Source organism: Tinamus guttatus, unplaced genomic scaffold, assembly GCF_059628265.1.
Source record: "Tinamus guttatus ecotype Peru unplaced genomic scaffold, ASM5962826v1 Tinamus_guttatus_pri_ptg000650l, whole genome shotgun sequence".
NCBI lineage: Eukaryota > Metazoa > Chordata > Aves > Tinamiformes > Tinamidae > Tinamus > Tinamus guttatus.
In genome coordinates this window covers 273,350-287,536 of record NW_028289184.1, presented here as the reverse complement: position 1 = coordinate 287,536, position 14,187 = coordinate 273,350, and the positions used below count along the sequence as shown (strand labels likewise).

Genomic DNA, 14,187 nt, shown 5'->3' with positions numbered 1-14,187 from the left:
TTCGGTGGCTTTTGCTGTTATTTGACCATACAACCTTGGACCTGCTTGCGAGGAGGCAACTTCTGCAGGCAAATGCTTCCACATGACTGTCGTGGGCATCAGGGATGGCAACACAGGCCCGGGGGCCCGTGAGCTCCCAGGTGAGCGGCCACTTGCACCTTTCCCAGTACTTGTCCCTCAGCAGAGCTTGCTTCAGACTGGAAGTGTACCTAAGTGCTTAGGCTTCAAGAAGAGGATTCCCTCTGATCTCCCTCACTCATGGTAGGACTGATGGAGATGGCCACAACACTGTGCAGAGGCAGCAGGCCTGATTGATAAAGAAAAGTAAAGCAGCCCCTGCCCCACGCTGCATCACTCCTCTTCCTCCTACACAGGAGGGCCTGATCCCCCCTGTAGAGACAGGGAATGTTGGATGTGTCAGGGGTGGCAGGAAGTGCCCCTCTGCAGGGCGAGGGTGCAGGGACAGACATAGCCACTTCCCGGAGGCCATGTTCCCTTTTGGAGAGCCAGGATCACAACTAACGCAGATCCTGCAGGGCTCGGGATATTTCATGCCCTGTTCAAGGCTCTTGGACTCCTTTGGAAACGTGCAGTTTATCAATGCGCACCATGAGATGCCCCAGAGACTCTGCCAACAACACTGCAGCGTGGCCGCCAGACGCTGCTCCAGCTCCCACAGCCTGCCAGGCGTTTCGCAGAGGCCACTGGGGAGTCTGAGGCAAAGCCAGCATCCTGCGGAAGGGCCCATTTGTGGTTGGGCCTGGAGGGAACGGGGCAGCTGGAGCTATGAGGGCTCAGCTTAGGGCATTTTCCCCATTAGGGCAGGAATTGCACTCAGGGCCGCTGCCGGTGGAGTGGGATGTGCTGGCAACACCGTGGGCACCAGCAAAGCTCTGGCATCAACATGGGCGCCAGCAGAGCTGGCTTTGACCCAGGCTCTGCCCCAGCCCTCAGTGAATCCCGTCTCCTTGGCTCGCACTCCATTCACCCTGCAGAGTGGGAGCACACAAGGTGCTGGCGGCTAGTGCGGGACAGCGCCCGGACAAGGCAGCACGGCTGTGGCCGCGCGGGCCCTGCACGGAGACGTGTGCGTCTGTGTGGCTGAGGTCAGGGAGGGGATGCCTTGGTGGAGTTATTTTGACTTAAACCTGCCAAAGTTTCAACACGAGAAAAGCTCAATTGTTGTTAGACTGGTTTGAGCATAAGAAAAGCTCTTGGCCAAACAAAATAGCATCCAGTTATTGTTCTTTCACTGAACCGTTGATGTGAGCAAGTAGCTGTGCTCTGGCCCCTCCAGCCCCACATCCCGCCCCGCTGCAGTGACAGAAGGCGAGCAGGGAGCCCATGCCGCCAGACAGCCACTAAAACCGGAATGAGTGAGGCCTTCCCTACCTGCCCGTGTCCGGCATTTTCTCCTCCGTGCAGCCCCCTTGGCCCTTATCCGCCTCCTGCGGCGGGGCCGCGTGGATGGGGCTGCTCCTGCCGTCACTGCTCCTGCCGTCACTGCTGCTGCTGCCCCGGGGCTGCTGGCCCTGGCCGCCAGGCTGGGAGCCGCGTTTCATGGCCTGGAGCTGAGCCAGGGGCACGATGTCGCAGCCCTGCGGCCGGTGCCACACCGTCTGCCGCGTGAGGGCATTGTAGTAGTAGAAACGGTTGTTGTTCTGGTCGAAGAGCTCCCACCACTGCTGCTGGTCTGACTGGCGCACCTTGAGGTTGGGCGGGGGGTCCCAGCCGCACTCGCCTGTCGCCAGGTTGACATACATGCGCTCCCGTGAGCGCGGCTCCAGGATCTCCACCCAGTCCGAGCTGCGGGCGAATGAAGCTGTGTTAGTCTGGGCCGCAGGCCGGGGCCGCTGCTCCCTCCACGCGTCCCGCGGCCTCCCTGCGTGAGGCGGGATCGGCCGAGCGGTGGCGCGCGGCCAGCACAGCGCTTCCCCACGCCAGTTGGACACTAACACGCCCCGGGGACAACCAATGAGAGGTTCCTGGCTCGGGACAAGCTCCAGCAAAGCAGAGGTCTCCCGCTCCACCCAGCCCTCCGACCAGGCCATGCTGCTCGCTGGACAGTCCCGGCAGCCCCACTGCCGGCGCCAGGGGAGCCACAAGGCCCTGGGAACGCTCTCCTCGCCTGCACCAAGGCCCACGCGAGGCGGCACCGACCCCTTCCCTCCAGGCTCTCCGTGGTCCAGAGCTCACAGAAGCAGCAGCAGCACAAGCAGCAGGCGCCGACTCGGCCCGTGCTTCTGCGAGGCACTGAGGAGGACAAGGAGTGACAGACCGTCCCCCAGAGCCAGTCTTCCTGCCGCCCGAGGCCCTGCTAAAGCGAGAGAAGTCTGCGCAAGCCCAGGTCCCAACCCAGCCTAGACACCAAAAGGGTCTGCGCAAAACTCTGGAGGGAGTGACTGGACAAACCTCTCCCCATCTCAAGCTCTCCACCTTCCCCTGGCAGCCACACTGTTCCAGGGAGGGAGAAACGGTCCTTCGTGACTCTTTGGGCACAACATGCAGCTGGAGGACAGGCACGACCTGCTCCCTCGTCAGTGCTAGCGCCCGCCCGGCTGCAGGGTTGGGCTGCTCAGCAGGACCCGCCGCTGAGCGCGGCACCGGTTCGCTGCCAGGCCCGGCAACACGCTGCCTCGGGAACAGGAGCCACGTTGGGCCAGGGGCTTCTGATCCACAAGGTTCGTAACATTGGAAACAGCCTGAGAGGACAACAGGCAGTGAATGAAAACCCCCCGAGTTCCCCATTTCCAGGGCAACATGAGACGGGGTCGATGACGGCCGGACAGCGGCCCCAGCAGGGCTGGCCAAGCACGTAGCTGAAAATGGAGCTAAATCCTATGAGCACCCCCACAACCTGCAGCCTTGGCCCTGTGCCCTCCTCCTCCGCCTTGCTCGCTGCCAGTTATTTGGGGTATTAATAAAAGCCACATGAGGCAGAGGGGACGAGCCCAGCGTGCCCGCCGCCTCAAGGACATGCAGGGACACAGCTGCGGCTGCTCCTCCCGCGACGCTGCATGGGGGGAGGCAGGATAAGGGAGACCCCGGCGTGCCCTTCCCCACTGGCCGTGCTGCCTGGAGCACGGAGCCCCGAGAACGTGAGGTGGCCGCTCCGGTACCAGGACAACTCTGCGCCCGGAGCCCCGGGAACATGGGGCAGCCGCTCCGGTACAGGGACCACCCTGCGCCCGGAGCCCTGGGAATGCGGGGCGGTCGCTCCGGTACGAGGACGACCCTGCACCCAGAGCCCTGGGAATGCGGGGTGGCTGCTGGGGGAACCACTATGCGCCCGGAACCCCAGGAATGTGGGGCAGCCGCTCCGGCGTGGGGACCACCTTGTGCCCAGATTGAGAGGCGCCCGTCCCTGACGGCCGCTCCGAAACACCCGCGCCCGGCGCTCAGCTCGGCCTGACACCGGAGCAGCTCCCAGCTGGTGCTTGGCTCCCGCCCCGCTCTCTGCGGAGGGTCAGCATGTCTGCTCCCACTGCCGGGGCTCAGAGGGGCCTTAAGCACTTCCCCTATAAAACAGCCTGCTCCTTCACCCCTGGGAGGTGCAAAATTGATAGGTACAAATTCTGTTTAACCCCAAATCAATCTGCGCTGCCTCTGCTCCACTATGTTAACACCCGGGCCTTATCTGGTCTGGGAGCTGATCTGCCTCTAAAAGTTATTTTTTGGCTGGCTAGGCTGGTTTCCAGCCAGATCCACTCCTAGACCAGACTATCCGCACCTCCAGTCCCAACAAGGGCAGCACCAGCAGAACGGGCATCTGGGAGCGAGCCAGAACTGCCCTCAACAGCACAATAACTCCTGCCACGTTGGCACGACTGTGAGACCGCTGCCCGAGCCGGGGCGAGCTCTGCCAGGACAGCCCCAAGAGCAGATCCGCCTCCGAAAGCCATGCACCAGGACACACTGGTTTCTTGCTAAAATTGGAGCCGCTCCTCAGTTCGCTGTAAGGTGCAATGCAGAGCCAGCCGTAGCAGGTACCACAGCCCAGGGATGGGAATCCCCTGCTATCCTGGTATTTCCAAACCATCGTACCGTCAAACTGCAGCCACAGGAGAAGGAACATGTTGGCAAGTCTCTCCTGCTTTAAAGGCCACTGCAAGCACTCATAGGCAACATGGAAAGGAGGAACAGGAGGGCAGCAGAAACAGCATGGCAGTGCTGGAGGGAACATGGGAGAAGAGCGCATGCCAAAAGGCAGCGGCAACAAAGCCCCGCTAGGATCAGGTGCTGGAAAAGAAGGTCTGACGGACAGTTAGAGGAGCTCAGAGGGGGTACAAACGGAACAGGGACCGCTGAGGGCATCAGAAAGCTTCACAAGAGCAAACATATTCAAACAGAAAAGAGGGCAAGGGAAGAACGGACGGAAAAGAGGAATGTGCTCTGGGCAGCGCACCTGGCAACTGCTGGTGACGGGGGATGGCCTCCATCCCTGGAAGAGATGAGATTTCAAAGAGTGTCAGAGGTGGAGAGCAGGACATGCTGCCCTTGAGAGGGGAAGGAGGAGGAAGGAGGCAGGCGTGAAAGGACCCCGGGAGGAAAGCAGGCACGGTGCGATGCGATGCACCATGTTCTGAGCACAACGCGTCCCATCCCGAGCACTATGTCCCGAGCGCCACACACCCCGTCTCGAGCGCGTGGCCCCGTGGGGAAAGGGGAAGAAGCTCCGCAGCACCTACTTGGAGAAGAACAACCCCATTGAGTGATCAGACCTTTTAGCGCGCTCAAGAACATAACACTTTTGATCTGTTTTACCAGCAATACTCAGCTCTGAAAGAGCGACCAGCTCCACAGGCATTGCTGTTCCCCGGGAGGGAGGAGAGGTCAGCTATTTCCGCTAAGTGCAAGCTATTGAAATAACGAACTCTTCTCACGGCACTTGGCCACGGCCAAGTATGTGTTGCTAACTATAGTCTTCCGCTTTAACCAGCTTACATCTATCTTTGCGCGCAAAGCCGCCTAAGTGGATGACTTGGGTCTGTGACCTCCTTGCTCCCTTTAAAAATCCAGAGTCTCAGGATTACCGACACGCAGTTTGACAAGGGGGAAAATCTGCACAGAACACACTGAAACACCAAGGAGTTTCATTCACATGTAAAGAAAGAAAAGGAAAAGCAAGGAGCACATTCCTGGAGCTAGGCCAACACTGGGCTGCCACACAAGCTTTGAACATCAGGAACTCTGGGAAGACGTGATAAACTCAGGATTTCAGAGAGATAAGGCCACGACTTGGGCATTAAAAAAAAAGATTAATTCAAACTCAGCTTAACGGAGAAAAAGAAGACATGCCCCACACCGGTAGGAATGCTATTTTTTCCCACCCTCTCTGCTCCAAGCGCTAGATAAAGTGGACGTTGCTGACTGTGTCCATTGGCAGCTCCCGCATTTCAATCCCATTCCCAACAGGCAGCTCTGTTGTTGGCTCCTGTTGTCTCCCCATGGGATCACTGAGACGTTCTCCGTCTATACCTCCATTTTCTTGGGACTCTAGGTCTCTGCACACAGGACTTGCCGCGGTCAGCAAAGCAGACCGAGCCTGTGCTGGGGCTCTTGTGGCTGCTCTTCCTCGGGCATGCTCGCGTCGCCAATCGTCCCCTCCTGGCACAGGGATAGGACCATCAGGCCAACGCTGTCTCACCCAACACGCAGAACTAATGAGAGTGCCTCACCCACTCACTGGAACCTCGGGCTTGCTGGAGAGGAGGAATTTCAGAAAAATCCCCGCTTGCTTCTGAAAACAAAAACACATTCCCAGTGTGCAACTTCTCTCATTGTCCGGGCGCTCTCAGAGATTTCCTTTGTATCCTAAGTAAATACACAAATACTTTCCAAGGCTTGCAGCCCTTGTAAATAGGCCCCAGTCCCAGCTGCTTGCCCTGGAACAGCCTCAACCTGACCAAGTGCAAAGGCATCTGCCCCATGCACGTCGATGTGGTGCAGGGCCTGCGGGAGCTGCTCCCTGCATGGGGCTGCGGGGACACACTGTGTCCCCACCGTGGCTCTGGCAGGGGATGGATGGCACTGCGGGCTCGGAAGGCAAGGGGACTCACTGCACAGGTCCCCGGGCAGAAGGGCACTGTCCCCCATCCATGTTCCCACCCGCCCCAGAGGGGCTCAGTGCAGCTCCCAGGGCAGGAGCAAGTTGTGGTTTTGACTTTGCCCCGTGGTGAGAGCAGAAGGGAAGAGCAGCATTTCATGAGCTATAGAATTCCACTTACCTGAAGGCTTAGCGGGCCCCTAACAGGCTGCTGCTCTGATTTTGAAAGATATTTTATAAATGGAGCGGATAAAAACTAAGGTCATTGCTCTCTGTCCTGCCAACATCCATGACAGATTTAATTTGTGTTTGTGGACTTTGCTCCTTCAAAAAACAGAGTTGGGGCTGGATCCCACCCGGCTGCCACTCCTGCAGAGCCCCAGTCAGCAAAGCCCAGGAATGAAAACCTGAATAAAAATAATAGAACTTTTGAAAGGCCATTTGAGCCTGGAAGAGCAGAGCACAGCCCCTGCAGCACAGTCCACGCGGCCGGATCCGCCATGGTGCAGCACACATGGCAGGCAGGGAGGACACCCTCTGTGTCGGAGATACAACCCGCTGGCAGGACAACGTGGATCCAACCCGCCGGGAAGACAATGGGGATTCAACTCGCCGGCAAGGCCACGAGGATTCAACCTGCCGGCAAGACAACGGGGATTCAATCTACCCGCAAGGCCACGGGGATATAACCCACCAGCAAGAAAACGGAGACACAACTCGCCAGCAAGACAACGGGGCCGCAACTTGCTGGCAAGACAATGGGGATTCAACCCACCGGGAAGAAAATGGGGACACAACTCGATCGCAAGACAACAGGGATTCAACCTGCTGGCAAGGACACGGGGACACGACCCGCTGGCAAGGCCACAGCAGCGGTGAGCAAGCACTCCGCGTGCTCCGCCTGCGCGTAACACCCTGCTGTTGCAGAGCCGGCTACGGCACATATGGGAACACAGTGCCCACAGCCTTAGCCATCGCAAGGCTGCCTCCGTCTTCTGCTTGGAGCCGTCTCCAGCTCGCAGCTCTCAAGAACCACTCAGCTCGGACACAGCAGCAAGGCTGAGGAAGCCGCGCTCTGCCGCTGGTCTCTCCGGGCGCGGACACGCGGGGAAGCCATGGGAACTCCTGCGCTGGGACAGTTTAAGCCAAGCAACCAGGAAATCCCTCTGCTGAGCTGCAAGGAGAATGGCCACGGCTCTGCCTTCCTCTTGTGTCCTGCTCCCCCATTTCACTTTCACAGACTGTAGCTTCCAGCCATCTTTGCAGCAAGCCAGGATCCACCTCCTCCCCAGCGGTCCTTCTTTGGACAAGCGCTGTGGAGAGATGGGGCAGTAGCTGGTCCTTCTTTGCCAACGGTGACTCTTTATCAGGTGTGATTCTGAAGACTGATGGGCTCGACGGGAGTCCGCGGCATGCTCAAACACGGTCACAAAACAAACATGGTCAAACACGCAAAACGGGAAATTAACCTCTTGTTTCAGAAAACAGGCATTCACACACAGACAGGTGTAAGGTCAGACACCAAAGAATGACAGCTATGGCCATTCATTCCCACAAGGCCCAAGCTGTGATTCTGACAAGTCCCTGTTTCTGAGTGTTCACTAACTGGCGTGCTGCGTGCAGGCACTGCAGGCGCCAACAGGGACGCACCAGCAGCGCCAGGGATGCGGCAGCAGCGGTGCCATCGCTTCCTCTGAGCCACGTTGCTGCCATCCCAGCAGAGCCAGAGGAGCTGCAGGACCCCAGAGCAGGCAGCTCCCATCATGGGCCATGTAACTGAGGATGCGCCAGAGCCGTTGCACTGAGTCCCCAGTTAGAGGTGCCAAATAAGCAGTGCCCTCCGCAAAGACCAGGAATGAAGAGTCTGCCCACTGGAGAGCATCAAGGGCGGCCCTCAGAAACACGTCCCCGGGTCGGCTGCAGCACAGGCAGCGCCAAGCGGCTGCTCCCCACCGCACTGCCCACCAGGATTCAGACACTGCCGGGGCCCTCAGCTGTCTCCTGCCTTCTTCCAGGGACACATTCCAGTTGCGATTTTTGTTCTCTCTCCCTAAGGTGGAAGAATTGGGAAGCTCTGTGAGTTCGAGCGTTCCTCCGTGACAGGGAACGGCACGTATCTGCGCTGCCCCAGCAAGGACGGCAGCGAGCAGCCCCGCGGGTGCCAGCACAAGGGCTGTGTGAGCGTGGGTGCTGCTGCCCCGCGTGGGACACCGGCCTGGCAAGCGGAGGCAGGTGCCCCACGCGGCCGCCCATGCGGTGAGCGCGGACACTGTGACACCCGCGTCCCCCCATGACACGCACAGCGCTGCGAATGGGCACCACAAGCCATCTTCCCTGGAGAGATGGGGGATTCGGGTCTGCCGCCTGCCGTGCCGAGCGCTGCGGGGCTGCTAGCAGAGCGCAGCCGAGGGGTGGAGAGCAGAGCGGGGTCCACGTCTCCGAGCGCTCCGAGCAGCGGGAACGCAAGGTTGGGAGTGGGAAGCAGCGGCCGCCAGCAGCTCCCGTAGCAGAGCGCGGACAAAGGGCGCCCAGCCAACACGCCCCTGGGAGCCCTTCCCGAGGGCTCCGGCCAACTGCCGGCTGATAAACCCTGATCAATGCCCAGGCGGCTCCAAGCTGCCAGGCTGGCAACACCAGACCAGGGCGGCTAAACTGCCCCGCGGCCGCAGCGGGCCCGGGAAGGCCTTGGAGCGCCGGCTCCGCACAGCGGGGCATTCTGGCCCAGCCACCTCGCTCTCCACTCCCTGCTGCCTCCTCACAGCCAAATCCTGCAAAGCTGTAATTTAAATCTAAAAAAGAAACACTCTAAACACACACATATATAGGTATACATAGACTTATTCTGAATACACATGCATCCTTCTAGCAAAAATTATAGAGGAACCAAAATAAATATAATGCCAGCCTGCTCCTAAAAGACTCTCCTGCTCCCAAAAATAAGCACTGCGCAAACAAATCAACCTCTGCCTCGCAGGAGACAGACCAGACTGTGAAAATATAGAGCAAATGGCTGTAAAAGCTCAAAGCCTCATCATGTATGCTCGGCTCCAGCAGGCGCTCTGAAAGCAAAACCCACTGAGCCCGAGCAGGTCCCACAGCGGCCACGCGGCTACAAAGGGGACAAAAAAAGCCCAGCACCAGATATCGGTGGGCTGGAGGCAAGAAAGCTTGTTCTGCCTGGGAAAGGTCCTGTCACACACAGTTTCTCGTTACTTTGGAGCTTTTAATTTATATATATATGTGTATATATATATATTTTCTTTTTTTTTCTACGATGGCTGCTCAAAACTATTCACTCGAGCAGCTTCTGGGCCTCTTCACCAGCACGACACGGGAGGGCTCCGTGCCACCCCGGGAACCTCTGCTCCCCCCACGACCTGCAGCGGGGCAGGTTGGAGCAGAGCTGCATTGCAGAGAGGTGCTGGTGGGTCAAAGCCAAAAGCAGATTACTCCAAATACCAGGGTGGAAGAGAAAGGAATGAGAAAGTGGCCCCTTAGGACCGAGCTGGGACTTGCTGGGTTGTCCACACAAGGACTGGGTGGGCAGAGGGCAGTTCTGCCTGTGGCATAGCAGACACCAGCGCGCAGAGCAGGGCAAGGGCACAAAGTCCTGCAGACGGAGCAGCACCTACAGCACAAGGCAGCACCTCTCAGAGCACTGTCTCACTGGGGAAACGGAGGGCAGCACAGGAACTCCCAGCAGCACCAACCTGCCTGACCCCAGCCATGGCCACGGCACCATGCTCCGACCCCGGAATCACACAGCCCTGGGCAAACCCAGCACAGCAGGAGCTGCGCAGAGGGGACCGTGTGGAGGGCACCTCCCCACTGAAAGATGCCAGTGAGCAGAATGCTCAAGTTTCTGTATTCATCAATAAGGGGGTTTCTCCACAGTTTGGCTGAAGAGCAGGACAAAGGGAAGGGAGACTGAGTGGAGCCATGAGGGAGTGGGACAAAAAGAGCCATCTGCCAAGAGGTGGGGGCCTTTACAAAGGAGAGAAATAGGGCAATTCCCCCACATTCTTCAGCCTCAGATGAGAACAGATGGCGGGAGGCCGGACTTTGGTGTAGGCGGCCGGGAAGGCTGTAACTTCTGAGTACCTTGGCCAATGGGGAAAAGGAGAGGGCGTCCCTCGGTCGGGAAATTAGGATAAAAGGGGGGCTGCGTCCCCCAGCAATTTGAGAGACCCCACAGGGATATGCCCGGTGGACTCTCCTTTTATTCGAATAAAGTTTTAGGACTCCTCTGTCTCCTTTTGGACATTCAGTTCTTGACAGCGAGATTTTCCGCACACCAGGACTTCAAGAAGGGGCGCTTACACCCGCCCCATTCTCCATCCCTCCTCCGCGGAGTCAAGCCTCTTGCTCTGAGAGCACCCTCTGGCCTTAGTAAGGGGTCCCAAGCCGGCCTGGGACACAGATCCAGCTGGAAAGGCTTCGGAGTAACTGTCCTTGGTGACCTGGGAGCATTACACGGTGGAGGAACAAAGCTGCTCCTGCAGCCTGAGCCCCAGGTCACAGCAAGACGGAGCAGCTCCTCTGGGACCCAGGATCTGCCCAGGCCACGTCTGCCTCTCCAGCTACCACGGCATCCTCTGCTTTTCCCCCCACATTCGCTGCAGGTTTCACACTCTGGAGCACGGCAAGATGCCCCAGCCTTCAAACAGCCTCCCTAAAGCTCTGCTTTGCCCAGACGCAGCGGCACCTCTTAAGCTCAGCAAAGGCTACAGCACAGTTGTTTTTCCTTTTAAGGGCTGAGCATTTGAGAAGGACTTTCAGAAAAATGTACTGGCAGTTTCATCTCCTCTCCCTCTTTCCAAAACGTGCTGCATGGATCCAGAGCTCCATCCAAATTCCTTCTGCTGGAGGGAGGCAACTGCAGCGAGCACTTACTGCTGGGCAGGATGGTGGCCGCACACGCGGCTTGCGGCGCCGGGTCCCGCGCGGCCGCTGGAGCTGCACTGAGCGCGGGACAGCCCCGCAGGGACAGCACGGGTCCCGACTCTGGCAGCGGCACCTGCACCCGCCTGAAGAACAACCGCGCACCCATCACAAGTGACACAGGACTGGCCTGGAGCCAGACCCTGTCCTCCCCGAGAGGCAGGATCGTGCGGAGAAAGTTCCGAGTCCAACAACACCCTAGAGAGAAAGCACCGCATGGCTGCTTAGGGCAACCTGCAGCTTCAGCAAGGAATGACTCCACAGCGCATCTCCTGCCAGCTCTGGCTTACAGCAATCCTGCCCTGTCTCCATGTCTACACAGGCACAGTCCCTTGTACCTCTTCGGTGCCTGCTTTGTGCATGGGCATCCTAAAGAGCTTGTGAAAGGAGGAAAGAGCCCGAGGCTTTCAGCCCCACTAAAGGCAGCGTCTCCATTCCCTCACTTCCAGCTGGGAAAGCTTCAGGAAGGACCTGTACCACAACCAGATCTGTACAACCACCTTCCCAAGGTCACGCATCAAGTCTTCTCCGTATGTTTTCCTGCATCACGCCATGCTAAGAGAGACCTTTGCAGCTGGCCCGGAGCTGGGTGCTGTCTGCGTTCAGCGAGTGTGCTCTGGCACTGAAGACTTTCGCGGGATCTGCCTGTGCATTTCAGCTTCCACAACATCCCAGAGCCTCCCAGCCTCAGCATATTTTACCCTACAACTAGGACTGGACTGATCCTGTTTTGTCAAGGGGATTGACACAGGAAGAAAGGAAGGGACAGAGCAGGAAGCAGAACACAAGCCTCCCATGCTCCGATTAACCCCTTCACCACTGCGCTACACTCCAACCACTGCAAACTGATGGCAGATGAGTGAATGCAGTTTGACCTTGTTTCCAAGTCACGGAAACAGGAGCAACCGGAGCGAGCGTTCAGGACACCTATACAGGGCTAAATTTCCTACCCCCAGCAAGACTGCGCGCGCTGGGAGGGCTCAGCTTACCCGACCGCACTGTGCATGCAGAGAGGAGCAGCAGGGCCGACGGAAGCACCTATAGTGCTGCAGGCTCGGGAACGGGGCACAGGAACTGCACCTGCCAACACGATGAAGGACAAAACCCCGAGATTCCCAGAGAAGCAACAGATCTGAGTGCTCTCCCTGTGTCAAACCCAAGTAATGTCCCGTAAATAACGTCCCGGCTATTTCGAGGCCACGGCAGCACTCGCTGCCCCTCCTGACATGCCAGGAATGACTGACAAAGGTCTCAATTAATCTGTTTTGCCGCCCAGCTGCTTCAGGCCCGAGGTTGGCGCTCCAGGGCGCAGCGTTTCGGCAGCGACTCTGCTGGGAAGGCCGTGGGGCAGGCGAGCACAGAGCGGGCGAGCAGCTGCCACGCAAGGAACAGCACCCGGCAGTCTCTGCAACCTCAAAACTGCAAATCACTCCTGCGTGTGGAAGGATCCTCCCTGCGCCTTGTCCAGCCATGCGAGGCTGTGTACGGCCATGCGCCGGTTCCAGTGCTGCGGGCAGTGCTCCGAGGTGCACGCTTGCCCATGCAGAACGGGGAAGCTGACACGGCTGTTTGCACCATCTCCACGGCAGGAGCTGGAGAGCTGCAGCAGCCACTGGGAGAGGCAGCCACCATGTGCGAAAGGCTTGTGGAGACTGAGGAGGACATTCATTAGCAAATTAGCCAAGGTGGCAACAAGATGAAAACCTTCACTAAAGGTTTCTGAATAACTGAGGTTAGCAAAGACCAGGAGAGGCAGAAAACAAACCCACAAGAAACAGAAAAGAGAAACTCAGAGGTTGCTTGGGACCAACCAGTTGCCCTAGAAGAAGGGAGTTGAGAGGAATCCTTTAGACATCTGCTGCAGCCTGAAATAATTTCATGTGACCACTAAAAAAAAAAAATCTGAGTTTTATTACTTCAACTTTTCTACTGAGGGTGCAGGCACAGAGCAAGGGTGTAATTAAAGGGTGGAGCACCTGCAAGCTGGCTGCACGCAGACAGCCCCGTGGTGCTTGGGCTGCCAGCTGTTTACTCCACATAAACAGCCTGATGGCAACGCAGAAAGCGTTTTAAGTTCCAGAAGACGTCTGCAAAGCTGCATATCTGAAGCAACAGCATTCCTAAACACATGGTGTTGGCAAAATAATAGCCCTCTGTCTCTTTGCATTCAAAGGGCTGCCAGTCATTTATTAGCTAAAACACAGTGTCCCTTCAGAGCTCAGGCAAAACACTGACACGGTTTGCAAGGGACCTGAGTATTTCTCAGCTAGCAAAGCCCACAGGACACTGGTGGCTAAATATATAAAACAAAGATAACAGTGTTTCATCGCAGCCTTCGTAGGCCGCCGCGCTCTTCAGCAAATCTCTCCCACTGCAGCTGTCTCCGGCCACCCTGCCGAAAACGCTAAGCAGGAACAAATGCAGAGCAGCTCTTCAAAGCATTAGCTGTCCCGGCTCGCCAAGCATGACTCGAGTTAACTGCTGCGCTGCCGGGTGGCAGGGGAGTCTGGCAGCGAGGCAAAGGCAAGAGGAAGCCCAGGGCCTGCAAGCGAGTCACCCTCATGCGTGCCTCGCGCTGCGGCCGGGAAGCGCATCCCTGCAGGGCTCCATGTGGAGCAGCTGCCTCAGAGCCACCGTGGGGTTCGCCAGCCCAAGCACATTAATTTCCTTCTGGCAAGCAGGAAGAAGCACTAAGTAAATAGCTGGAAAGCTCCACCACAGGGTTCATAAACCCTTCCTAAAACCATCAGCCAAAAATCCTCCTTCTATGAGAAAGGAATTCCTTATGTTCCTCTTGCCTACAGAAAGTGCGGACGGGCAAGGACATGAACTGTGAAAGCAATACAGGGTCCTTGCAAGCGGGGCCTCGTCACCATGGGGCCCTATGCGAGCGAGGCCTCATCACCACGGGGCCTCATCACTGTGGGGCCCTCACGAACAGGGCCTCGTCACCATTGAGCCCTCGTGAACGGGGCCTCATCACCACAGGACCCTACACGAGTGGGACCTTGTCAGCACGGGGCTCTCACAAATGGGGCCTCATCACCACGGGGCCTCATCACTGTGGGGCCCTCATGAACGGGGTGCCTCATCACCACAGGGCCCTCGCGAATGGGGAGCCTCATCACCACAGGGCCCTCATCACCGCAGGACCCTCGCGCATCGACGCCCCCAGATCTGCCTCTCCCCTCAGCTATGCG

The 14,187-nt window shown here is 58.0% G+C and overlaps 1 protein-coding gene across 1 annotated transcript in view; it reads right to left on the bottom strand.

Annotated features, from left to right (window-relative positions):
* The window catches only part of LOC104566063 (rho GTPase-activating protein 39), a 58,235-nt gene that overhangs the window by 29,780 nt on the left and 14,268 nt on the right, over positions 1 to 14,187 (bottom strand). The window contains exon 2 of the mRNA XM_088536077.1: positions 1,393 to 1,806. Within this exon, the coding sequence (XP_088392203.1) occupies positions 1,393 to 1,806 (414 nt within the window). The remainder of the gene's footprint in view (positions 1 to 1,392; positions 1,807 to 14,187) is intronic.